Raw genomic sequence first — 26,244 nt, 5'->3', positions numbered from 1 at the left:
AGCCTTTGGGATCCCTGTGCCAAGGTACAGGGCAGGTGTGTGAAAATACAGACAGTCCTCTTGTCAATGGTCCCCTCAGTATGTTATCCTCTTTATTCTTATATAGAATTAAAAACACAGCACTGTTCCAGCTAGGAAAAAAAATATCTCTATCCCAGACAATACCAGGTCAGCATCCACCCCTTATTCCATATCTTTTCCATCATGCCAGGTCCCACATCCCACATTTTCCAATACCCCATTGCCTCTCCTGTCTCACATATACACACAGATATTCCCAGCACATAGAAAATGTAACATGGCTTAGAGAAGGAGGAAGAAAAGGGCAAATCAAGCAAAAATTCATTCCACCTTCCCAAAGGGCTACCCCAGGCTCCAGTCTAGACAGGAGTCAGGACTTGCAGCTCTCAGCTATTTGAAATACTGTCAGTGTCAGCAAAGTCAGAGTCCTGGGGGGGTCAGCTGGAAGAGCTCCTGGCTCCAATCCTGCCTCAGCTCCATGTTCCCCCAGCAGCCTCTGTGTCACAGTCAAGGATCTGCTGCACATTTTGTACCCCTGAGTCAGTGATCAGAGCAAGGAACGAGCCCACCCAGTCCTGCTGCCTCCACCTTGTGTGAATTTAGTGCTGAGGTCACTGGAGCTGGGCACATCTTGCCAAAGAGTGTCTGGAAAAGTTCCTCCAGGTTTCCAGGCAGGGATTCCTGCCCAACCCCAATGGCATTTGCTGTGCCACAGCTGCAGGGCTGTGAGAGAGAGGCACCTCCTCAATGCATGGGGCCAGCAACATCCTTCATTTTTTATGCAAAGCAGGGCTGTTGTTCTATTTCTTGAAATAATTATGGCCATGATAGAGCTGCTTCTCAAGTAACTGCTTCAGAAACACCAGTCCCACCTCCTCTGAGTGCAACAGGCACAAAATGTGTGTGAGCCCAGTGCTGGCTGCCACCAAGGGCTGAGCAGAATAGGATGGATTCCCCAATTCCTGCTCATTCCAGGGGGGCTCACTTTGAACACACAACATTTTAACAGTGGACAATCAATCAGTGAACATTTGAACAGCGTGTCCCCACCCAGAGCCATCAGCTGCTGGTGTTTCACCACCTCAGTGGTACTGTGAGAGAGGAACACAGGACTGAGGGAGTGATTTGCCTCCACCTCTTTGGTTCTCAGCACTGGTGTTCATGAGAGCACAGGAAATCCAGATGTCCCCAAAGAAAATTTGAGTTCTGGTTCCTTTTAAAACTCATATGGGAACCATGAAGGCACCAGCCACAGTGCAGCCCTACCAGGAGTCCAGAGCACAAGGACTGGAAATCAAATTTGAAGCAAGACAGACATTTTTATGGGAGCATGAGTCCTGCTGAGGCCCTTCTAGAGGGAAAAGGGGGATGCATCCAAGCACGTGTCCTGCTGGAGCATCTCCATGCTGGTCAGCTCCAGGGAAGGGCAGGAGTGAAGGGTATGGTCCAAGAGAGTGAGGAGAGGTGGTCCAAGTGCTGCACCAGGGTGGAGCTCACATCAGCCACAGCCCAGGGATGAGCAGCCCCATTGGCCTCATCCCTTTCCCACCATGAGATATCTAAAGAGGCTGGAAGTGCATGAAGTGCCCCTCAGATGAGATCATATTTTGCTTCTGATGTTCTTTGAAGCTGATTCCTGCCTCCTTAATCCTCTTGACAGTTCACAGAGATAATCAGAAAGTGAGAAACAGAACTGCAGGGCCGGGGTGACAGCTTTGGGCTTTGGCTCACTTTTCCCAAGATTTTACCAGTGGGAACAGGGCTGGAGCTGCATTTCTTCTTTCTTTGAGGCTGCAGACTTGCTGCCAGACCTGGGCCAGCTGAGATAGGCAGCTGCTGAGCTGTGTGCCCTGCAGATAAAGTGGCTGTCCCTGCCCACAGCAGTGCTGGGAGGGTTGGCTGCAGATCCCAGCTCAGTGTCAGAGCACACGGAGCACAGGCTGTGCCCTGAACAGGACCCTCCAGGACTGAGGGCTGCATCCAAGGGAAAAGCAAGATGCTTTTAGCTCTGAATCAAGGCATTCAATGTCTTCAAATCATATCCTGAAGGGTCTCACTTTAAAGCAGAGGAGACTTGGAGGATGCGATGAGTGAGCAGCGCCAGTTCCTGGCACTGGCAGTGACAGCTCCTGACAGCCCAGCAGGGAGAGAGGATCCCTCCCCATGGATCAAAAATTTCTAAATGAAAGCCCAAAGGCCAGAGTCACACACACTTCCTCCACTGCTTCCTTCCTGGTTTTTATCTACTCAGTAGCTGCTAATTGCTGAGCCTTCCCCAAGGTGGGAGACCTGTTCTTAATGGGGCTTCAGGTAAAGCTGGGGAGTATTTTCCACAAAGTCCAACCTGCCTAAAATCTGGTGGGGGTCAGAATTTATGAATTCTTCTGCGGTTTGAAACATAATTCCAGACAAAGCATGGAGGGTTCTTTTTCTGTGATGTTTTGTTGGGATTTTTTAAAATAAATCTTTCCATTTTGCCTGTATTTGCTTGGCAGCAAGAAGCATTTTGCTTCTAGAATTTTTGAAGGTAACACTTTTTAGAGTAATATTTTTTTCTCTACAAATATTCCTGTGTTTATAACAGTAATCTCCAGGGGAAGAATGCATTTCATTTGACCAAAACAGAATGCTTCATGTTGACTCAGAATGGCTTCTGGGGGTTTTGCAGTCACTTTTGTTTTGCCTAAAGAGAAAATATTCTGCTTTCTGTTTAATCTAAACATTCCACCACCAATTCTTTTCATTGGCCTGCCAAACTGAAAGGTCTTTTATTTTCAAAGATCCAGTTTCAAAACAAGTGCCTTTACAGGAGTTACTCCTGTACCTAGAGGCAGCTTTGATGGGTCACTGGGGGGAATTCAGCAGGCCAGGCTGTTTCCTTGTGAAGCTTTCCAAAATGCTCTGCCCAAAGTGTCACCGCACTGCTAATGCTGCTATTACTGTAAAGAACAGGTTATAAACCTCCTCTCGATGCTTTTTGACCTTGATGAAGACAAACTTCATGGGGATTATGTCAAACCATGAACTTAAAGAACCTGTGAAACTCTGCCCAGGCTCCCCAGCTTAGGTATGGCTGAGTGAAGAAAATAAATGGAGGGCGAGGGAATTATCTTTATCTGGAACAAAGCGAGAGGCAAAATGAGAATGTTGAGGAATTTCACGGACATGAGCAGCAGTGAATGGCTGTCCTCAGAGGCCATTTCGTGCTCATCATCCTCGCAGGGCTGGCAGCACCTGAAGGGAGAGGCGATGTCAGCTCTGGGGCTCGGGCTGTGAGACAAATACCACCAGACAAATCGCTGTCACGGTGCAGAAATGAAAAAAAAAACCCAGATCCTGAATAAAATTCTGTGTGTGTGTGTCAGGAGGAGGTTTCGGAGGCACAGACACGGAAATAAAAAGCTGTAGGAGAGATTGAATGTACAACCAGCCGAGTGCAGCGCTGAGGGGTTTAAACCCCTCGGCTCCGGGCTGAGGAGGTGTGAGGGGATTGCTGAGGCTGCCCAGCTGAGCTGGAAAACCTCCCAGATCTCATCTCCAGCAGCAATTCATCTCCTCCTGGTCACTACGAGCATCTCAACATGAAGGGCTTCAGTGCCTGAAGGAAAACATTTGACCTTAGAGCTGCTTTTGTGCGCTCCTCGACAGCTCGCCGTCTGTCTGTCTGTCTGTCTGTCCCCGGGGCCGGGCAGGCCCTTCCCGCCCCATCCCGCTGGTGGGACAGGCCCTTCCCGCCCCATCCCGCTGCCACGGCTTCCTTGGCTGTGTGTTTGTGTTCCGTGCCGAGCCCTGCTGGGGAAACAGCAACACCCTGGCGTGCCTGGGCTTCCTGCAAACTTCCACTGACCTGGGCAGCCAGACATCCAGTCTGAGAGCCATGGAAGGGCCTTTCCCTCGGCTCCGAGCTGCGGCTGCAGCTGATAAGTCCCCACCGTGCTTCAGCTCTTGTCTGTCTTCACGTGTAACGAGCTTTGCAGCCCGCGGTAAATCATTCTTTTAAATTTTCCCTTGGGAATTGCTGGGTGTTTCTTTCTGGGTGAAATTCATAGGGCATTTCACCTTCCCAGCTCGGGAGGAACAGATGTGCCAAGCTACAGGGAAATGCTCTGTTTTCACAAAGGGTTTCTTTGCTGAGGAATTTCCCCTCAGAGTTCAGTGCCGGTGACTGTGGCGAGGACAACACCTGCATTTCCCATGCCACAGCTCTCCAGATTGCAACACTTGAGTGCAATTGATTTACACCACCTGGAACTGGAGATCTTCCTCCAGGCCGAGGTTATCATTTTAAAAGAAAAGTGACCCTGTCCCTTTTGTTTCAAGAAGTTCTGTCTCTGAGAGACTTTTTAACAAGGAGTTAACTGATTGCTGGTGGACTGGAGGTGGTGAGTGTGGTTGGAAAGCTGGCAGTGACACTCCTGATGTTCCAGCAGATCATTTTTCCACGCCACCGTCAGTCTGAACTACTGAGGGGTTTCAAGAAGGATCTGGTTTTTTGTCTGCACAAACCATAACAAAGGTATCAGCTGGCAGTTGATTAGCTCAGAATTTATCTTTTGCCATTCTGTTAAGCCCCAAAGCCGAGCCACTTCATATTTGCTTATCTGCTAAGTGAGCAGCCCAGCTGCCTGGAAAGTGCTGGAAAGCCTCTCCTTTCCAATAGGATTGCCTTGCTCCTGCTTAGGAGGGGGTTTGGAGCAGCTGGAGCAGGACACACGAGGTTTGAGCTCTTCTTCATGTCCTGGGGCTCTTTAGTGCTCGATGACTGAGATACCTGAGGCTGTCCCATTCCTGGAAGTGTCCAAGGCCAGGCTGGATGGAGCTGGATGGCGCAAGCTGGGATGGTTGGAGATGTCTCTGCCCATGGCAGGGATGGAACTGGATGGGCTTTAAGGTTCCAACCCAAACCATTCTGGGATTCTGTGACATTGTTTTCTTCCTTCTGCACAGAGTTCCACAGTTAGGGAGGGAAACAAAAAGCCTTCCTGGCCTCAGGGACAGCCCCAGGTGCTTGACCTTCCCCTGCGGCTGCCTGGCCCTGTCACTGTCCCCTGATGGCCAAAGTGCAGCCCTCACCTCCTGCATGGGCTCTCATATCAAAGCTGTAGCAGGGCAGCTCCACAAGCTGCTGCCACAGCAGAACCCCCACTCCAGGAGCTGAAATCACAGAATATTCCAGGTTGGAAGGGACCCCAAGGATCATGGAGTCCTCTTAAGTGAATGGCCAAACAGGGCTCAAAATCACAATCTTGGCTTTATTAGCACCCTGCTCTGACCAACTGGGCCAATCCCAGTGGCTCCCACAGGTATCCATCCACAGGTATCCCCACCTGTTCAGCAGCTCTGATATTGCCAATGGAAACAGAGAAGGAAAAGCCCTTTCATAGGCAGACAACTCTCCAGGCTTGGGTATAAACTGGATAAAGCAGTGAGATAACACAAGTCACTGAGATAGCACAAATCATTGAGATAATACAAATCACAGCCATCTGCTCTAGGACACTCCACTGGCTTAGCAAAGAGGAGAACCCATAAAATAAAAAACCTTTTCCTCTTTTTATTTTTTTAAACACAGTGAGATTGATGCCCAGGAGACCCTACAACCCTGAGTGATTAACAATCACCACAGCTGAAGCCATCCTTTCCTTTTCCCAATCTTTATCACCCAGAAACTGCCTCTTGCTGCTGCTAAGTGCACGGTGATTTTAAGATACCATCAAGATTTGAAAGGGTGATGGTAGAAAGCCAGATTTATCTAGTTTGGCTTCCAATTCAGATTGTAGCTTATCTGGGATAGTTTATCTGCAGCCCCTGGTTGGACATGTGGCAATTCAGGAGCAGGCTGCTATTAAAAATCAGTCAGGACTGAAATGCAGCTTCTGTCACATGCCCTGTAAATCCCGGCTTCCCTTCCCATCAGGGGGATCAGTAACACCATACCTGTCCCGTTGTCAGCTGGAAAAACGTACATTAATTTTAGGTCCCTTGGGAATCAGAAAATTTGGTAGAGATGAGTCTTGGAGTTTTGGAAAGATGGTGGGGAATGGGTTAAATAATTATATTTTTTTTCCTGAACAGGAAATATTTTTGAGACATTTTATTCTGTTTTGACTAAGATGCATCAATCATTTCACAGTTCAATATTTTCCTGCCTTTTAGGATTATTTCATATTTGCTTAGCTGCCTTCTTTTGATTTATGTTACTTCTTAAACAAACACTGCTATTCTGAAATTCTTTCTAAAAATACTGGCAGAAATAATTTTAAATTCAGTGCTTCCATCTTTTCAGTCAAAATTTGATCCTGAATTGTGGATAGTTTGGTATCAGGAAGCTAATTTTTTCCCCAGCAAATTTCCTCTTGGCCTGTATCTTTATCCTATACCCTTTTCCATCCATTGTATACCCTCATCCATCCCCTGTCACGTGGCACATTCCTTGACCTTCCTTTTCTCCACAGGACAAGAAATAATTGTGATTACAGTTCCCCTGACACCTGTTTGCGCTTTGTTGCCAGTCGACAAAAATCTACTTTCTCTGCTTTTTCCTATCACAAATAGCCCAATGGTCTCCTTTTAATTAACCAGTGTCTTCTTTTAAGTAGAATAAAAATATTGTCACTTTTGATACCTCCCAGTGTGGCTCAACTGGAGAGCAAGACTGCAGAGGGATTAAGCTGCAGGGATAAACACTAAACACATTTTCATAATGTGACTCAACAGGAGAATTTTGCATTTTTGGGAAAGTGCATGAGACACTGGAATGAGTATAAATATTTCCTATTTATTTTGGGGCTTGGACCAAACTACAAAGTTATGGTTCAAAGATCAGGTTTCTCAGCTCAAGGCTTGATTAGAACCAGGGCCTGCCTGACCAGAAAGTTCAGATGTGTATCTGAAACTTCCTAAATGTGGGAGATTAGAGATCTAATGTTTTAATTCTAATTAATCTCTCTCACATAACGTTTCCTGCAATGCCCTTACACCAAAGCACAGCCAGAATAAACCAATGGTGGGGAAGAAAAGCTGGCATAAAAATCCAGCACTAAAAATTAGAGAAATCAGCCAGATTTTGGGTCTTTATCTGCCTTGGGCCCAGTGCTCATGCTCAGCCCCTTGTCCCAGGTCCACACACGACTCCCACATCTCTTACACAGTGCCCCAAGTGCCTTTTGTGAAACACCATCACCAGCTCACACATGGCCTGTCACACACACAGCTCCAACCAACACTTGCTCTCCTCCTGATGAAGCTCATGGTTCCTTTTGTCTGCCAAGGACAAAATTCCCAGTTCTCAGGGCTAAAATGAAGCTCCAAACCCTACAAGAAGAAGCATGGCCACTCTCTGTGTCCATCCCTGCCTTGGTGTGGTGGGAGTGAAACTGGGGTGGGTTGTGGAGCTCCAGCTCTGCACCGAGCTGATGCTCTGAGGGTTAATTCCAGCTGACAACCCTTGGGCATTTCCATGACATTCCTTAAGCAAAGGTTGTCATCAGTCAAGAAATGCATGTTGATATCCCCAGGTGAAGGACAGGAGGGCTCCCAAAGCCCAGAAGTATCTTGGCCTCCTGAGCTGGTAATCCATGCAGTTTTCATGTGTCTGCACAGAAATGTGCCATTCTGGGCAATTTCTGGATGAACATGGAGCTAAATGCAAGGAATTGGTCATTGGCTCTAGCCCCTGTGTGACAGTGGCAGGATGTCACTGCATGTCCTCACCCCAGGGGAGCCTTTCTGGGCAGCTCAGTGCTCACATTGCTGTGCCCTTCCAGTGACTGAGCAGTTTTCCAAATCCATGTTCTGTTCCCTGCAGACTACAGGAATCCATTTGTGGAGATGCACCCAGAACACCCTGACATCATCTACATCACGGATGATAAGAAAACAGTGGTGATCCCCTGCCGGGTCACCTCGCCAGACATCAGACCCAAGCTCATCCAGGTAAGAGGTGGCTTCAGGGAAGCTCAGTTCAAGCTCTGGGCTGCCAATAAAATGGGGAAAACCAAAAAAATTAGGTGTATAAAGCTGGGTAAATTACATAAATAATAGCAAAGACCCTGAAAATCCACAAACATGCACCTGTTCTTGCAGTGTGTTACTGTTGGACTGGGTAAAAGAATTTTTTTGGGATTAGGCTGAGTTTAGCACATTTTTTTTACATTGTGGCTTGGTGTTCCTCCATAAATTGGCAGAGGTAGATGACAAAGCACTATTTTCCTTCAGAATTCTTTGCATAACACCTGGCTCTCTCTGAAAGGTTCTCTCTTTATACCTTGAACCTCCTTAGAACAATTGCCCATTTTTGCTTCATTTCATCAATTCAAACCCAGTTTCAGCCTTGGGAATAGATGGCTCCAGCATCCATTCTTTTGGCAGCAGTTCCACCTGAATGTCAAGGTTACAGCACAGTCTGTGCAGGCCAAGGCTGTTTGGGATAATAAAAATGGAAATTTAAGGTCTGGGCCCTGATCAGTCGATGGAGTCACTCATTTAAAGGGCTTCAGAACTTCACTCCAGAGTAGCCTGTCATGGAGTGAGGAACAGGACAGAAGTCTCCTGGCTCCAATCCTGCATTTTACATCAGGAACTCTGTGCCCTTCCCTTCCCCTGCCAGTCTGACAGCTCAGGAAATCCTGAAGGGAACAGGAGCTCATCCTGTGCCCCTTTTCCAGCCTGTTCTGGAGGGACTGTGAGGGATGAGGCTGTTCTGGATATGGCAGAGAGGGGTCTAAGCACCTCTGCTCCTCGTGGCAGTTCCATGCCTCAGATGTCCCCTTCTCCTGGGAGGCAGCACATGGGGGACTGGGACCTGCTGGGACCCATGGCACATTCCCAGTAGAGGTGCAGAGGGACAGCAGGAGCCTTATTGCTTGGAGATCTCTATTTTTAATTTCATCAGCAGGGATTAAAGTAGGGAAAGAGGCTCCTCTCCAGTTATCATTTTAGGCTGGACAAGTGTTGCCACCCTCCCTCCATGACTACAAAAATGAAACATCCCTCTCTGATTTGAGCCTGCTTCACCAAACTCATGGCTGGAGCAGTGCTGCAGACCCTGGCAGCATCAGGGTGGCCTTGGAATTCCCATTTCCACGTTTATTATTGATGAGCAGCCCTGCTGTTCCTGCTTCCCAGCTGAATTCCCAGTCATTTCTCCAAACACAAACTGCAGCCTGGCTGCTGGAATGAAACCTCCACCAAAATCTCTCCCACAAAAAGCTGTCCCCAGAAGATTTCCCCCTCCAAGGCTGAGCAGCTGGGGCTCAGGGCAGGGAGGCAGAGGTTGGGCACAGCTCCCAAAGGAGCTGGGAGCTGCTGGGATGTGGCACCTCGGGAAGCTCTGGGATCCAGCTGTGGATGGCACTGCTGGCTTGGCCCTGGCTGGGAATCCCACTGATGCCTTCAGTGGCTGCCTAGAACAGAGGTAGACAGGATTAAGAGAATAAAGTGGGAATTTATTAAAAGCCTTCAATAGGTTCACCTTGGGCAGTCAGAAGCCTCCGAGGACACACCAAGGATGGACGATGGTCACGAGTTTTTCAGACAATTTCAAGTTTGGTCCATTTACATTTCAGGGGTTAATCCTCCAATTCCAGCTTCAGGCAGTGAGGTCATATTCCCCCAGTTTGCTCCCCTCCCAATTCACTTTTCTTGATACTTTTCAGGGCCTGAGGCAGTAGAGTGTCTGAATCTCAGGCCTAGAGGAACTGTTTTGTCTGACCAAAATGTGAAGACAGTTACTGACACTCTGGTTGGAGTTTAGAGTTAGACACTGATGCAGGGTTTGAAGAATACAAAAGCTGAAGTCCTAAGGCAGCACCACAGCGCTGGGAGGAAGCAGAGCAGGACAGGGGAGGAGGTGAGCATGGGGGAGGAGAGGTGAGCCAGGCCATCAGACAAATTTAGAACATCCTCTCCTTCCAAATTTAATCTCCAGGAGACAACTGGGCAGGGAGGACAACACTTCAAAGGGAGGAAAGCCGCTGTGATTTCCTTCGAGCAGCATTGACGCTTTTTTGTTTGATTGTTTAAATAGGTATTTGTGAATATTTTATGAAGATGTTTAATCTGTGTGTGGTGTTGAAAAGGGCCTCCTGAGTAAGGTTATTTTTCCTTCCCCCTTCCCCCAGGCACTGGGGAGCAGAGCTGCCAAACCCTGAAGTTCAGCTTTATCACGTTTTATTATTCTTGTGGAAAATGGACTCTTTGCCACTGTAAATTAAGTTCCTTATGTTACCATTATACTTTTAAATCATTGTACTCTCTTTAAACATGCTCAGAGAAGGGTACCTTTTGCTTATACTAAGCAGATCCTAGCTATCTCAATATATCACCTTTGTTATTAACAAACTCATGTTTAAGACACACAGCTCAGGCTTTTAATTTTGCTTAATGTGATTTTAATTCGGGGCAAAAAGAGCTTTTTCAGTCATGTCAGATCTGTTTAGTCACTGATCTGGTTCAGTGTGCATTTGCCACTTCCAGCTTTGACCTTCACGAGTGCTAAAGCAGGATTATGCCTCAGGTGTCAGATCTCTTTCTGTAATTTTTCCTATTTTTCCTCATGGTTCTAAACAGAGATGCCACAGCTTGATAATTTCAAAAGCATTTACAAGAGATCCTTGTTTCCTACTGCTGTCAGAACAAATGCTGCTCCAAAAGACAGCGACTGCCTGGCTGTCCCCCCTTCCCCATGCAGCATCACCAGTTCCTCAGCCAGAATTCCTCTGGGTTTGGTCCATGCTGGAATTGTAACAATTGACCCAAACCAAGGCCAGCCTTGTCACTTGTGTGTCCAGAGCCCCAAGCTGCAAGCTGTGTGGAACAGGAGGATTGTTTAAACTGAATCCAATTTTAGCTGCCCTGCCAAACCAGAGTCCTGGCTGCTGGCAGACAAACAGGAGCTGCCCACCACAGGAATAGGAGCAAAACTGTTCCATCAGGGGTGAAATTCTGCTTTCAGTCCCTTGGTTATCTCCCAAAGCTGAAGCAAGGTCTCTCTGAAAAGGAAAACCTCCCCTTGCCTCACCTGTGAGCAGCCAGGATATGAGGAGGAGGAGGGAGAAGCAAATAAAGATAATTATCATGAGGTAACTGCAGGCACACTGAGGTTTGCCCAAACTTTTCATTTTTGGGGCAGAAGTGATCTCAACTCTCCCAAAGAGCATCCTCAGTCCTAAAGAGCCTCCCTGTGTCCTGCTGGGAAAGCCAGAGCTTCCTGTGCTTCCATTCCCACCTGCAAACCCCTGAAACTCTCTGAGCATTTCAGGGACCTCTTTTAATTTCAAGTAGTTCTTTTGTACATTATAATCCAGGATTTTCAACATTTTTGGAAAGTAAATTACATTCCCTCTAGCAAATACAGGATTTCCCTGTGTGTTAATAATAACAATAAACTGAATATTCCCCCCAACAAAAGCCAAGCTGCTCAACACTGGTGTTGTCCAAGGGTAGACAGAGGAGAGTTCATTCCCATTAAATGAATTTTTGCTCCAGTTTGTTTTCCACATTTGCCTTTTCTATTTTCACTTCTTCCTCATAAACAGAATTGAGAGGTTTTTTCAAGAATCTCACAACATTACAAGTGTTTATGAATTTAGACCCAAAATGCTTTATTCCCTTTATTTCTGTTATTTACACTCCTAAGTCACCCAGGCTGCTTCCATGGCAATCCTTGGGGTGCTCTGAGAGTGTCTCCCCCCATTCTGTGGGACAGAGACAATCTGGGGAGTGCCCACAGACCAGAGCTCATAGATAAGCACAGTCAGGTGAGTTAGTGAGCAGTTCTGGTTTTGGGAGAGTCTAACTTCACACGTTTTTAAAGTACAATGTGTGATAGCTCCATGTGGCACTGGGAGGAAACACCTGTGAAAAGATCACCCCACAAAATTCTTATAAGATGGGCATGAGGATTTCCAAAGAAGGGATGAGGGAAATGAGTCCCACACATGAGATCTGGGAGCACTGGGACTCCTGAACTGGCTGCCCAAGTGTTGAGTTTCAGAGACACTCCTGCCTCAGGGAGGGCTTTCCTGTTTGCTCAGGCTGCTGCTGCTGCAGACCTGTGTGGACAGGGACCCCAAAGCCCTGGGGAAGGTCAAAGCCCTGCCCTGCCCCTAGGACAGAGCAATCCAAGGGCAATGGGATTCTTACTGCTGGTCTGTTCCCTTGCAGTACCCTTCTTCTGCAGAGATCAACTTCAAGAAGATGGTGTGGGACCCCAGGAGAGGCTTTGTCATCCCCTCCCACTCCTTCGTGCCCTCTGGGATCCTCACGTGCTCAGCCCACGTCAATGGCAGCGTCTTCAACTCCTACTACATGGCCCAGAGACTGGGTGAGTGCCTCAGTGCCACTGGCACCTCCTGGCTGTCCCTCCTTGCTCAGCCTCAGCTCTGATACATCTCCCTGGGCTACATCTGTGGCAAGTCCAAGCTGGAATGCTAAAAGTAAACTCCTTCTTCCTTTTTTTCTCCCTATTCAAGAGAACTTGGATTGGAGCCACTCTGGTTTTGAAAAATGACCAAGTGCTGAGGTGGTACAAAACAGGAGTGTTTTATTCAAACCCCACCAAGGCTTTGTTTGCTTGGATTGAGCTGTATTTACATTAAAACAACTGCTGGCTCAGGACAAAGCAAACAGCAGCTTTCTTTTTGCTTCTGGTCATTAACCACGTGTGATCATCGTATAAAAACCTCACTACACTGCTAATTCACATCTTTGCTTTTTAGAGATTTTCTCTGGGTGATTTACTACACCATTTCCCTTGGATTTACAGCTGAGCTTCATCTCATAATTAACATCTGAATTTGAAGCAACTAAACATTAAATTTTTGAGTGCTGTGCATTTATATGAAACCAATTAGAATTTATTTTTCTTTTGTTTTCCATGTATGTTCTTTATCTCCTCATATATCTTCTATTTACTTGGACTTCATTCCCATTAGCTCATGGCATCTTTCTACACAATCAGCTCAGCTTTGAACAACAGGCTTGTAAATTTGTGTGGCAGCCAAATAAAAGTCCTGTAAATCTCTCTCTTTCTCCTTTTTACTCCTTGTTGGAGTAATTTTTTATTAGAATCATGAATGCAAACCTACAAAATCTCTTAGACCATCCCTCTGCACCTTAGGAAGGACCCAGGAAATCCCTTTCTGTCGGGTGTTACTGTCAGTGGCCAGGAGTGGTTTTGGTATTTGCACCAAAAACTGATGGAAGTTCAGAGCTGATGTGTTTAAGGCACTGACAAATGTGTAAGAGCAAGACTTGGGGATCCCACTGGGGGATTTGGGGATCCCATTCAAGGATTTGGGGATCCCATTCAGGAAGGAAAGGGAGCTTTTTGGGCAGGAGAGGGCAGGAGAAACACGTCTCATGTCCAGCAAAAGAGGATCCTCTCATTTTGAATCCTTTGTCCCCTTTGGAAACTCTTTTCTGTGGGGCTGATGAGAGGGTTGGAGCATGGCACATGCAAGGGCAGCCATTCCTGACTGTGTCCATGGGAGCAGGGATCCAGTGGTGGATCCCAAAGTGATGCAGGGAGTGCTGCTGCTCACAGCTTTGCCTCTTCCATTGCAGAGGGCAGAATACAGAACCTGGCTCTGAAGGCAAGTGCCAGAAAGCTGCTGGTTGGAGAAACTCTCAAGCTGGAGTGCAAAGCAGAGACCTTCATCAACGGGCGCATTGAGTTCATCTGGACGTGTCCCCGTGGCACAGTGAGTGCATGGAATCCCTGTACTCCCCCTCCTCCCAAAAGTCACAGGGCTGAGAAAGCCTAATTATTACTTATGCTGAAATTATCCAATCATTTATAAGCCTATCATTGATTGAACTTTGTGTTTGGATGAATCTAAAACTTCTGAGCCCTACTTGAACCTGCAGATTAAACTGCAAACCTCACTAAATAAACCCTGGCAAGAAAAGCCAGGCATGTTTCCTTCTTTTTGGGAAGAAAAACTCCTTCATTCCTTCTGTCCTGGCTGTCTCACAGTGACAAGTCTCAAATGCAGGTTGTAAGCTGTCAATCTCCTCATCTATTTTGGTATTTATGAAGTAGGAAAAAGCAAAGGAAAACACAGCTGAACCTGTGGAAATCATCCCCAAAGAATGAAATGTAAATTCTGAGTCATGAGCTTTCTGTGGATACAATACAAAAAGTGCCAAATTTGAAGTAGAAATAAGTAAGAGACTTAACATTTGAGGTACCAAACCCTCTCACTTCTCCTAAAAAAAAAAACCAAAACAGAGGGAGATCATTTCCCAAATCAGTTCCATTTTCTGAGATTCTATTCTTGGGTCTGTTTGGTGCTGATAATTAAAATAATTGGATTTCTTTTCTTTTTAGTTCAGCAAAATACACATTATAAAGAAGCATCTAAGCTTTTTGGGAAGGTGTAAAATGTGATTCCTAAAAACTGATTGATTTTGATTTGTTTCCTTAAAAAAGAATGTCCGAGTTTGTTTCAGTGAGGAAACTACAGAAAATATAACATAGAATTTATAGAGGTCCAGGCACTACAGTGTTACTGAATGAATTTGGTTTCTTGAACCCCATATGGTGGAAAAGATTAGTTTTCCTATGAACTCTCCTTATATTTCTAACATTATAAATGTAAAACTTCTTGGCCAAATCTCTGGGATCAAAAATCCTATCGAAAGCGATAATGCTTTCTAAAATTCCCCAGGAATTTGCATTGGCACTTGGCTGTCATAATATATTCTATTTCTGTCATAATAGATTTCTTTTAGAAAGCAGGAGGTTTTTAATACAGAAAAAATACTGACTGTGACCAACATAAATTTAAAAACCCTCAAAACCAAACCCTCGGAGCACAGCTCTGACCCTGCAGCAGTTTCACCCTGAGATTCTTGGGATTCGGTCCTGGAGAAGGACTGGGATGCATCCCCTTGTTTACCTGCCCAGAATTCAGTACAAAGTGCCACATTTCCACTCTGCTTCTCTCTCTTATTAGACTTGATAATGAAACTTCACACAAGAGCTCTTCCTGCTGATCTGCCTTTTATATTATTTATTTCAGTGATGGGGAGATGTGATGGTTTTGATACGAATCACTGCTTTCCTTTACTGGCAGCCTTGGAAAGGGTGAACACAATAATCCAGTTTACTCTGCTTTCTGACCCTGTTTTTTGTGACTCCCAGCACCCCCACCCCAGGAGAACAATGGACCAGAGTGATGTGGTGTACAAAGCTGGCAGCAGCCTGATAATTGAAAATGTCACCATGGAAGATGGGGGCCTATACATCTGCAGGACATTCAATGCCACCAGGCTGGAGGCCAATGTCACTGTCACCGTGTATGGTGAGTGCTGCAGCCAAACCAGGATGGACCAGGAACCAGCAGTGCTCAGCTTAGAGGTTGATGCCAGGCTGGAAAATCTGTTGATTGAAATGGCACTAGGGAGAAAGTCAACCATTAATCATCTAAAACCTCTAATTAGTCAATGAGAGTCAGCTCCCATGTCTTCAAACAAATTCAAGAGATACATTTAGATGGGATATTGGGAAGGAATCCCTCCCTGGGAGGGTGGGCAGGCCCTGGCACAGGGTGCTCAGAGCAGCTGTGGTTGCCCCTGGATCCCTGGAAGTGTCCCAGGCCAGGTTGGAGCAGCCTGGGACAGTGGCAGGTGTCCCTGCCATGGCAGGGGTGGCACTGGATGGGCTTTAAGGCCCCTCCCAACCCAAACCATTCTGGCATTCTGTGATGTCTGAGGGAGCTGAACTGTTTGAAAAAGCTGGCACCAAGTGTGCTTGCTGAGGCTCTGGAAAATCCATCCTGTGGGCTCCACATGGACAAGAGATGCCCCAGGACTCCCCACAGCAATCCAGGGGCAATGCAGTGCATATCCTCTGCTTTCCATGTGAATTCCTTCATGTGGGAACAGCCCTTCCTGGCTGAGGCTGGGCTGCACAGGGGAGCTGAGGGAACAGCACATCCATTTGGTTCTGTGCAGGTCTGTATTGGAAAAAATCCCACGTGAGAACAGAGCAATCCCAGGTGGGAGCTCTGTGCTGTGGCAGAGCTGCCATTCCAAGTCTCCCTGCTCATTTCTCTCCCCAGAAAAACCCTACATCACGGTCTCACACAAGAAAGGGCCTTACTACGAGATTACCTCAGGACACAAGTCCCTGAAGCTGGCTGCCAAGGTGGACGCCTTTCCTCGGCCCACTGTCACCTGGTGAGTGCCCCAGCAACAGCAGGAATGCCTGGGCTCCTTTAGGAATCCCTTCTGGAACAGATCACCACCATTCCTCACCCACCACACAGGTCAGGGATGGGAGCTGGGAGTGCTCAGAGCTGTGGGCTGAGCTCAGCTGAGGAGCTGTGGCTCTGCTCTGGGCTCCTGAGCTCTGGGAGGCTGGGCCAGCCACCCCTCATTCCCAGGAATTATTATCACTGCTTTAATTGAAGGGATGGGACCACAGTAGGGCTAAGAACAATATATTGCTCAGATAAACATCAGTCTCAAAGGCCATGAGATTTAAAAGAGCAAACAGCCAGCCATGGCTCCAAGTAGTCACAAGTTCTTCGTTACAAGACAATATAGAACTTTCTGATCCAATGGGCAGTTGTCACAAAGTTTATTTTGCTTTTCTAACCTACCACCTTTACTCACTTCTGCTGCACTGCAGATACTTTTATCCAGTGGGCTACTACCACACATGCACACATATGCTTCTGTGGTAACATCTAGACTCTCAGCTTACTCTGTACAATTATGCCCCTACACTACAAACCCTTCACCATCTTACCAATACAGTTTCTTACTTAAGGCATATTCTTACTTACAACTATAGAAACCTAAGTTTATAGTTTTTCTGCTTAATGTCTGTGTACTTGATTTTTACATCAATCCAAGCTTCTCCCAAGGCTGCAGATCAAACCCTTCAGTGTCTCTGAAAGTTTCTTTCTTTCCATTTCCCACACCCAGCCTGTGTTCTTCTCCTAGCCATGAAAGAAAGGTCCCTGGAGGAAAAAAATTGTGCTTCACTTTCCCTGGACACAGAATGATTTGGGAGATGCAAGGAGAAAGCTCTTGGGGAAGGGTTTCCTGCTTACCCCCAGCAGTGGTGGTCAGTCTGCAAGGGGCAGGGGATAACACCAAAAGGACATACTTTTAACATAAGAAATTGTTTCTCTCCAGAACTTTTAAATAATGTCCTCCAGACCTGTGCCAACAGATCCTTGCAGTGAATCCTCCTGAGCAAACTAAAGGCTTCACCAGGAGTGCAATGGATCTGCTAAACAGGAGGGGCAACCAGCAGCAACTCCAGGAGATACTCAAGTCTCTCTTTACCCTTTCATCACTTGTCCTCTCTCCTGCTCTGTCTTTAACGACCCCATCCAGTGGCTTTTACATCTTTAACCCATGAAATCCCATGGGACAGCTGGCAGAGGCGTGCCTGTCCTGGCAGAGAAGATGGCATTTCCCTGGAGCACCTGTCCTCAGCCAGCTGAGAGCCTGGCAGGCAGCAAAAGGATGCTCAGGGCTGGCCTTGCTGCATTTTATTAGCACTGAAATAACATGAAATTCTCTAATTTTAGTGGAACCAGTGCCAGGAGGTGTTTTTAATTGCTGCTGTTATTTAGGGATGGGGGTGTTTTGGGAGGTGAAGTGGGACCGACCCCTTCTCCCTGCCAAGCCTTTGTTCCTGGGCTCAGTGTGGAGATCTTTGGTGGCTGCCTGGGACCACCAGAGCTGCCTTCCCTTGGAGCCCCAGCTGTTGATGTTGGAGGCCTCTCAGGATGGTTGTTTTTATGGCTGCAAAGGAAGTTTCCAGCATCCTCAGGCAGTGGGAGATGCCCCAGCATCCTTCCACCAGGCCCAAAGCTCTGTGTGTGGCAAAGCCTGGCCTATTTCCTAACCATGAACCCACGTGTGGGGTGGGCAGTGGAGAGGAGCCCCTCCTGCAGATGCTGCTTTATTCCAGGCTGGGAATTCCTCACTGACCTCCCTATGGACCAACCTTCTCCAGGTCACAGAGTTTAACTTTTTCAGACGCAGTAAAGGCTCACAGAGACATCCTGAGAGACAATTCTGCTGAAATCATCTCTTCCTTTAAAACTGGTGACACACATTTTGCTATTCCATGATTTCCTACACTTGGTGTTGCCCATCCAGCTTCATTTGGGGGCATTTAGATCATAGTTGAGCATGTGAGAGGCACTGTTCATTCAATAAAATAAACCACCTTTTTCCTGTGTGGAATGAATCCATCCCACAGCATTGGAGATGAGAATCAGTTCTGGTGGGGAAGGCTAACAGGAGTAAATATCCAATCCAAGCAGTGATTCTAGACCTGAATTTCCCTTGCTGGGATGACCCTTTAGCCCCCTAATGTGGGTGACAGGGTTTCTGAGGGTTCACAGGGACATGACAAGCCTTCATGGAACTTCCCAAACAGGTACAAGGATGGCAAACTGATCAAGGACAACCACACCTGCTATGAGCCAGATCCACTGAAATACAGACTGGGAATACGAGATGTGAGACCAAAACATGCTGGGAACTACACCATGGTCCTGAGCAACCCCAAATACGGCCTCTACAAGAACCTCACCATGCAGCTGGTGGTGACAGGTAAGGACTTGTTGTGTCTAATTCCTTCTGCTGGGTTACTTATCCTATTTTGTGTGATCCTACTGTGCCAGTCAGCAGGAATGGGTGGCACTTCCCAGGGTTTAGCACTGCCCAGAGATCACCACCCCCCTCAGGAACCACTGAACCCCTCATTTCAGCTGCTCTGAGGAGTTGGGGTGACCCTGGGTCATGCAAGTCCCTTCCCCTGGGACACTGCACCTCCCACAGCACTGAGTGCTGGGACAGTGGCTGCACACAGGGAGGTGGAAATGCCTGAAAAGGCCACAAACATCACATTTTTATAGGAGCTTGGGAGGATATTGAGTAGAGAGGTCTTAGAACTGGGGGCAGAGTTTCCCAAGAGAAGAGCTGGAAGTTTTATCCCTTGAGATCTAAAAGCAGCTTGGGCAAAGCACTGGAGAACATCTGCTGGGACAGGAAGGGTCCCAGTGGGGCTGACGGAAGGAACTGGAGGAGCTGCCCTGGCTTTTATGTCTGTCCATCATCCTGCTCCAGATCCATTTTCTAAATCTGTCTTTTCTGTTCTGTCACTTCTCTGCTGGCAGCATTGGAGGGACAGGTTCTTTTTCAGGGGAATTTGGAGAAAACTGTGGTGTGTGCTGAAGCAGGTTCACTTGCCATAGAGGGAAAATAGATATTGGAATGCTATTTATTGGCCTCCCTGGGTGGATAATGCAGGGCAGAGCCACATTGTCTCTTTGCACATCCACTGCCTCTTTTAATGCATTGAATTTGGCAACAGAGATTGAATTATGAGGCCAAGTAGGAGTTCAACAAAAGTTAGCTCTGCTTTCCCTTTGTATTTTCCACTTGGGCAGTGAGTAGTTACTGAGACAGGTTTGCTCTCTTTTCTGGAGTGAATTCTTCTCTCTTTACCCTCTTTACACCTAAAACTATTCTCAATTGTCCAATTTTTATATACTTACGTATTGTTGCTTCCAGCAGTTGTGTTTTTCTCATTTCACCTTTCAGAAAGGAATAATACCTGAAAAATAGAAAACTTGTCACTTAGGTACATCTGACCTATTAAAAATGTTAAATGAGATATGATAGCTTAAAAACCTGAAATAAGACATAAATTAATGTGTGATTTAGGAGGGGAGGGAGCCAAAAACATGCTCATGGTCAGGTCCTGCAGCTCAGCTGAGCAGGAGGAACGTGTTGAGCTGCATCATTTGTCCACTTGAGATTGTTTTTCCACACAATGGTTTTGCCTCTTCAGAGAACGGAAACGTTTAAAGGAAGAGAAATGAAGAATGATAATAAACTATCTTGTCAAGGTAAATATTGGTGTTTGCACGCACAAGGGAGCGTTTCCTCGAGGAGCTGCTGTTCCCCAAACAGGCAACCAAAAACAAACAGAGCCTTTTTCTGTCAGCAAGAGGCTATTTCAGGATCAAACCACTCCTGCACAAGCTTTTCATGTCCATGGTTTGTCCAAGCTTGGGGCATCCCACCCCTCACACAGTGCAGCTCATCCTCAGCCTTTCCAGGGGTCAGCCCAGCAAGGGCTTCATCAGCAATAATTATTTAATTGCAACCCCCCCATTTCTCAAAGTCCAGCAGCTGCAGGGGTGTCCCCAACTGTCCTGTGGTGATGCACAGGAAAACCACAGAGCAAGTGTCCCTTTTTTTTTGTGACAGGAAGTCAGGGAATGAGAGCAGAACAAGGAAAGACCTGCCTGGGGTGCCATGAGTGAACACTGAGGCTGCAGACAGGGAGGGTTTGCTTGGCTGCAGCAGGACTGGCACCCAGCAGCAGGGAATTCTGCCATCCCTGCAGCACCAGGGAATCCCTGCAGCACCACCCTGATGTGCTCTGTGTGAAGCACTCAGCCCAGGAGAGACTGGTTTCACTGAGATTCATGTGGGTAGAGCCCAAAAAGGGCAAAATGGGCTCTTGAAGCTGCTTCAAACTGTCCTTTCTCTTGTGCTTCCCATCAGAGGGCAGGGACAGCTTTTTCAGGAGCTGCTTTTTCAGATCTGGGATTTCCTTTCAAGTGCACTCTGAAGCTCCAAACTGAAAGCAGATTGGAATTTTTCCCTTAACTGTCCACAAATAACCTGGCACTTTATCTCCAGCCATCATGACTGATACCTGGGTATCACACCTGAATAGATTAAATTGCTTGGAGTTTCAGCAGACTCTGAAACAAGAGAAGGAGACCAAAACACACTTTGTAGCCCCTTTCTGCAGGGATTATCTGAAAGAAACCACCTCTGAGCTGGAGGTGTGATTAATGTCTCTGCTCAGAACCAGAGGCAGCCTGCAATTACTGAAGCTGGGATTTGAACACAGGGATTAGTGGAACTGATGGAAAAATCCTCTTGGGCTTCAAGTGGACACAGTGGGTGGAGTATCAGTTTTGCATGGTGTCTAAAAGGTGGAGCCTGCACCTGATAAACCTCCTGCTGAGTAACAGCCACCTACCCTGAGAGTGAAGAACAATTTCTGTTTGAATAACAGCATTGCTCCCCAAATCCAGGGCCAGCCTTTCACTTCAGAGGTGAAGCTAAGGAAGGGAGTGAGTTCTGATCCACCCTGTTGAAGAGAAGAGGGAAATTTCGTAAGCAGACTTTGGTATGAGCAGAGAAATGCCATTTGAATGGTTTCTGTTGCTGCCTGGGGACACTGCAGTGCAGAAATGATCAGTAATCACACAGCCCCCTCTTCTGAGAGTCTCTCCACAACAATCCATCGTTAATGTGTCCCAGGTACTCAGCTGGCACTCAGTGTGCTGTGACAAAGCCATCAGCTGCATTTTTGGGCTGGGTGCAGAGGAAGTTTGAAGTTAAAATTGTTGTGAATTGTTTTGCACAAACAAAGTATAAACAGCAGCAGGGCTCGACCTTCAGATTGCTCTGTATGAATTTTGGCAGTGTGTTTTAGTCACTAATAATGGCAGCAGAGGAGAACCCTTTAAGCAGGATGAGAACAGGATCAGAAGAGCCCTGCCTGAGCCCTGTGGGCAGTGTCTCTCCTGACCTGCTCTGCTGCAGCTTTCCTTGGAGTCACCTCCTGGGTGTTTAACTGGGAGAAATCCCAGAGTTCTGCCCCACTGTGGGCATAGGGTGTTTCACTCCATGGGAATCAGTCAAACATTAGCAGCTATTTCCCCCAAAGCTTGATTTGGTCACCAAACTGAGGAGTACCTGCAGAGGGATCAAGTGGAGAGGGAGCAAAATGGGCAAATAACTCCAGAGCTGCAGGGTGGGAGCTGAGAGAAAAAGATCCAGCAAGGAACTGCCTGGCCTGGAGGAGAATCGTGCAGCTATTCCAAAAATGCCTCTCTAAGAAGGGCTTAGCTGTGCCTCTGGTCACCCCTGCTCCCTCTGCAGCTGGAATTTATTCTTGCAGGAGCACATATCTCCATGTGGAGTCACCTTGGCTCCTTGCAGGACTCAGGTCCCCAGGAGGTAGCTGATTGCATTTTCAAAACACTCCTTCTTTACATATTTACACATCAAACACTGTCCAAGAAGCGGTGGGTTGCTGTGGTTTTCTTTTGTTTGATTAAATTCTTACTGAGAAAAGCTTCAAGAAAATAATGTCCTGAAGAATTTGGAAGGGAGGGAGCAAGGAGAAGGAACAATCCTAGCAAACAGCTGGTGGCTGAAAATCTGAGCCAGCCAAGGAGGAGAAATGTGGGAGAAAAGAGTTATTCCAGGCTGGAGTGCAAAACAGTCTCAGAACAAAACATAAACAACGCCCTCAAATCTATTTCTGGGCAAGCAGACTGTGTTTCATCCTCAGCCTTGTCCAACCCCTTTGTGTCCTTCAGGGCTCCTGCTGAGCCCTTTTGGAGCAGCCAGCGGGCTCTGGCCACCACCTAGGGAGTGAGGAGAGTACTGAAGCACGAGTTAATTCAGAAATGGGATGAATAAGCTCCTTCACCACTTTGCCTTTCTTCTGTGTCCCAAAGTTTCTCTCCTGTGCTCCCTCAAGGCTCTTCCAGCAAATACTGCTTTGGGTTCCAGCTGCTCCAGCCAACTGAAGTTGCATTCCCTCCTAGAGTCCTTGATCCCCCAAGCTTGTGTTTTATCTGTAAGAAAAGCAGGATTAAGGGCTGGAAATAACCTCCGCAGCAGGCAGCAGAAACTCAGGCTGCTGTGAATTCCCCCTCTCCAGGGAAGGGCTGGAAGGAAGGGGGTGCAGGGGACTGGTCACACCTCGATTTGTTACCAGGCAGGAGCAGCTGCACAGCCCTGAATGATGCACATTGCCCTACTCTGTAGTCAGGCCAGCTCTTCATATTTTGGTTTAAAATTCAAAAGCGATTTTGTGCCTGACCTTCCTTGGCTTGTAGGGGATGAGTGGACATCAAAGGAGTCCCCAGTGATCTCCACAAAAGCCAGGAAATGTGTGGTGGAGAACAAAACCCCATCACCTCCCCCAGAGCCAGAGTAGGGAGAGGGGAAGAGCCTTGGGGATGAGGTGAATGCATCTGGGCTATGCCAGGGCAGAGGAAAATTACTTTTAGGGTGGGGGATCTCAGCTACAGCCAGTGCAGGACACAGGGGACATCCCACAGTCCCTTGTGTTGTGGAAGGGTCACTAACATCCCTGAGCTGAACACTGAGGAAGAATTTTGTTTGGATTTTAAATCCAGCTGATGTTCATCTGAAGGACTGAGCCACAGCAATGCTGTCCCTTCCCCAGAGTCCTGCCAGGGCTGGGTTTCCTTTGTGGAGCACATCCAGCTCCTGCCCAGCTCCTCAGAGGATGAGCCACTCAGGAGAAGTCAAAACAGAAAATTGAATTTTCCACCTCCTGGGCCAACTGAGCTAAACTAGAAATCCCCAAATAAAACCCATCCAGCCACTGTTCCAAGATGTTTCCAAGTGCAAGGCTTTGCTTTTCTCCTGGGTTCTGGGAGCAGTGTCTGTATGGATGCAGGACACAGTGCTCCAGTCACGCTTCCAGCCTCAGCCATCAGGCACAGGCAGGAGAGAAACAATTTTATCTGGGGGATTTATGAAAGAAAAAGCACAAGGAGGCTGCAGCAGCCCTTTCCTGCACATTTAGAAACAAGTCCTGAAGAGTTTTCTCCCTGATATCATCCAAACCCTGCACACTTGCAGCTCCCAGGAGAGCCCCTGATGAAGAAGTCAGATGAGCTATTTTCATTTTGCTGGAAGTGGCCAAAGCAATTTTAGGAAGAGGAAGGTGGGGGCCCGCTGGAGCTTGCCAGAAGGATCTGAAGCATTCAAGTCACATCTTTGCAGCAGCAATCTTGGTCTGACAGCTCCTAAAACCCACAGTGAGGGGGGAAATGGCAGCTGGGGCTTCCCATGCTGTCCCTCAGCCAACCTGCAGGTACATTAACTGATTTTTGGAAAGCAGGCAAAGGGGACAGAGAGAAAAATCCTGGAAAACTGCCTGCTCTGCCTAAAATGAGCAGCTCTTCATTACCCATTTCCTTCTGAACTCTGTAAGAAATAAGATGGGGAGAGACAGATGAGAGAAACCCCTTTTTTTGCCCCAGAGCTGCATTGGGGGTGAATGACAGCTCTGGGAGGGCACTGAAAAAGAGATTTCTTCCTGCACTGAGAAGAGAGAGATCCAGAAGTGACACAGGTCAGAAAAACCCACGCTAAGTACAGGTCACCAGCCACCCATTCCCCACTACCACTGGATTTCTGATATTATTTGTGTAATTCAGATGCCCCCTTCTTCCAGTAAGACCACGAACTTCCCTGAGTTACTCCCTACCTTAGCTCTAGGCCAGACATTAACCTGAGACCTGATCTCAGTTGGTTGATCCTTCTCAGTCAATCCTGATTTTTCTTTTTATGTGGCATTTTTGAAATGTCTGTAACTAAAGTCAGAATATGGATGCATTTTGTTGCCATACCTCTAGCTGCTATTTTATTTCAATTATTATGGCACTGCAAACCAACCTGCACTGCCATTTTAACACCAAAATTCCCTGGGGGAAAGGTCAAATTCCCTGTGATTTTTTCTTATTATCTGTTCCTCCAGGATCCAAGTGCCTGCTTCTGTCCCAGCCCTGGCATTCCCAGCCCATTCCAGAGGGTCACAGGGGAGCAGCTGGAGATGAGGCAGGGGCACAATCCTGTCCCTAATTCTATTCCTGGCTGTGGTGTCTCACACAGAGATTCTGGGCAGAGTTTTCAGCTGTTTCCTCTCAGATACTGTGGGGACAGGGCTGTGCACCCACCTGAGAGCAGCTCTGGGTGCAGGGCATGGGGAAAACAACAAACCAGCAACAATCAGCCCCAGAAAAACTCCCAGCCAAAATCAGCCAGGCTCAAACACAGTGCACTGGTCAATCTGAAACCAAAGTTGTGTTTTCAGGTCATTTCACCCTTTTCCTTTTAAAAAAAAGGAAAGGAAAGAAATGTGAAATGAACCCAGATAATTTTGTCATTTTGGTTTTTACTTCAGGGGAAATTTCACCCTTTCTCAGTCCAAGCCTGCACTAGCAAGTTCCCTCTCTACCTTACAGAATATTCACTTGTATTTCCATTAAGTACTGTGCAAACATCAGATAGAAGGCTTCCAAGTACAAATATTTTTTGGGAAACAGAAAAGATAAATGGAAAACAAGTTGCAGCTCCATCAAGGGTTTTAATGAAGCCCCCTGTCCAGCAAAGTACCTAAGGTTGAGATTAATGCTTCAGTGGCCTCTCTATGTTATTTTAATGATGTGCTTAATGTGAAAAGATTTTCTGAAGCAGTTTAAATGGTAGTGAGGAAGGTGCATAAACAGCAGTTCAGTCAGAGGGCAATGAAAGGGATGCAAAGTTTCTCACGAAAATGCAGAGAAACTTTCTCTGTGCTGTCCTCTATATTTGGATGCTCCTTAGGGTGACAGGTGTAGAACCCCTCATGGCACCTGCAAGGAATTTAGGGAGAGCAGAGTCTTGCAGAAGGGTTCATGTCCTAATCCTTGTTCATATTATCTGCTCCTAATGCCACAAATTGGAGATAACAGCAGCGAGGAAGGTGAGATTTGCATAATGCTGATCAGCTGGAAACCTGCAGTAAGCAGAAGTGCTTTTTGATTGCATTTCCCAGTGCAGCAGCAGCCAAATCTTTAGTTATTCAGGTCATCTCTCACAGCAGCAATTGCACCTCTGCAAGGCCAGCTGGGGATACAATCACACTTGGAGCCAGAGAGGATGAAAAGCCATTTCTTTGGATACATTTAAAGGCATCTGCACAGCCCTCCTTCCCCACACAGCCAGGGACCAAAAGCTTTTAAGGTTTGTTTGGCTTCTGCTTGAGAGTGCTCAGCCTGGGGAGGGCCATGGCCAAGGGCTGGGAGGGGCTGGGGCAGCAGGTCCAGGGAGCCAGGGTGGGATAGAGAGGCAAGGAAGGGATGGAAAGAGCTGCTCTGGCAGTGCTGGCAGAGGGATTTGTACCCCCAGCCTGACCCACACTGGGCATGAGCAGGGGTAAGGGCTTGTGCATAGCCCCTGTGCTGCCCAGTGAGCAAATGTGAGAGAGACAAGCTCTGCCAGGTGCACCCTCAGGGATGCCAGGCTTTGGGCTCTAAGCCCCTCTGCAGGCTGAAGTGAGAGCCTGTCCACAGGGGACACTGAGCAGGTGCCAGCCCTGAGGAACCAGCCAGTCTGAGCCAATCCAAA

The 26,244-nt window shown here is 47.3% G+C and overlaps 1 protein-coding gene across 3 annotated transcripts in view; it reads left to right on the top strand.

Moving 5' to 3' along the window:
* Positions 1–26,244, top strand: part of LOC139597437 (vascular endothelial growth factor receptor kdr-like) — a 128,843-nt gene that overhangs the window by 42,236 nt on the left and 60,363 nt on the right. For all 3 annotated transcript variants that reach the window (XM_071442790.1, XM_071442788.1, XM_071442789.1), the window contains exons 4-9: positions 7,829–7,956; positions 12,187–12,346; positions 13,588–13,724; positions 15,170–15,329; positions 16,089–16,206; positions 18,434–18,609. In XM_071442790.1, the coding sequence (XP_071298891.1) occupies positions 7,829–7,956; positions 12,187–12,346; positions 13,588–13,724; positions 15,170–15,329; positions 16,089–16,206; positions 18,434–18,609 (879 nt within the window). The remainder of the gene's footprint in view (positions 1–7,828; positions 7,957–12,186; positions 12,347–13,587; positions 13,725–15,169; positions 15,330–16,088; positions 16,207–18,433; positions 18,610–26,244) is intronic.

This window comes from Agelaius tricolor, unplaced genomic scaffold (genome assembly GCF_023055355.1).
Source record: "Agelaius tricolor isolate 1412-34295 unplaced genomic scaffold, bAgeTri1.0.p SCAF_17, whole genome shotgun sequence".
NCBI classification, from domain to species: Eukaryota; Metazoa; Chordata; class Aves; order Passeriformes; family Icteridae; genus Agelaius; species Agelaius tricolor.
Note: the sequence above shows the minus strand (reverse complement) of the source record. Positions and strands in the feature narration are given on the sequence as shown.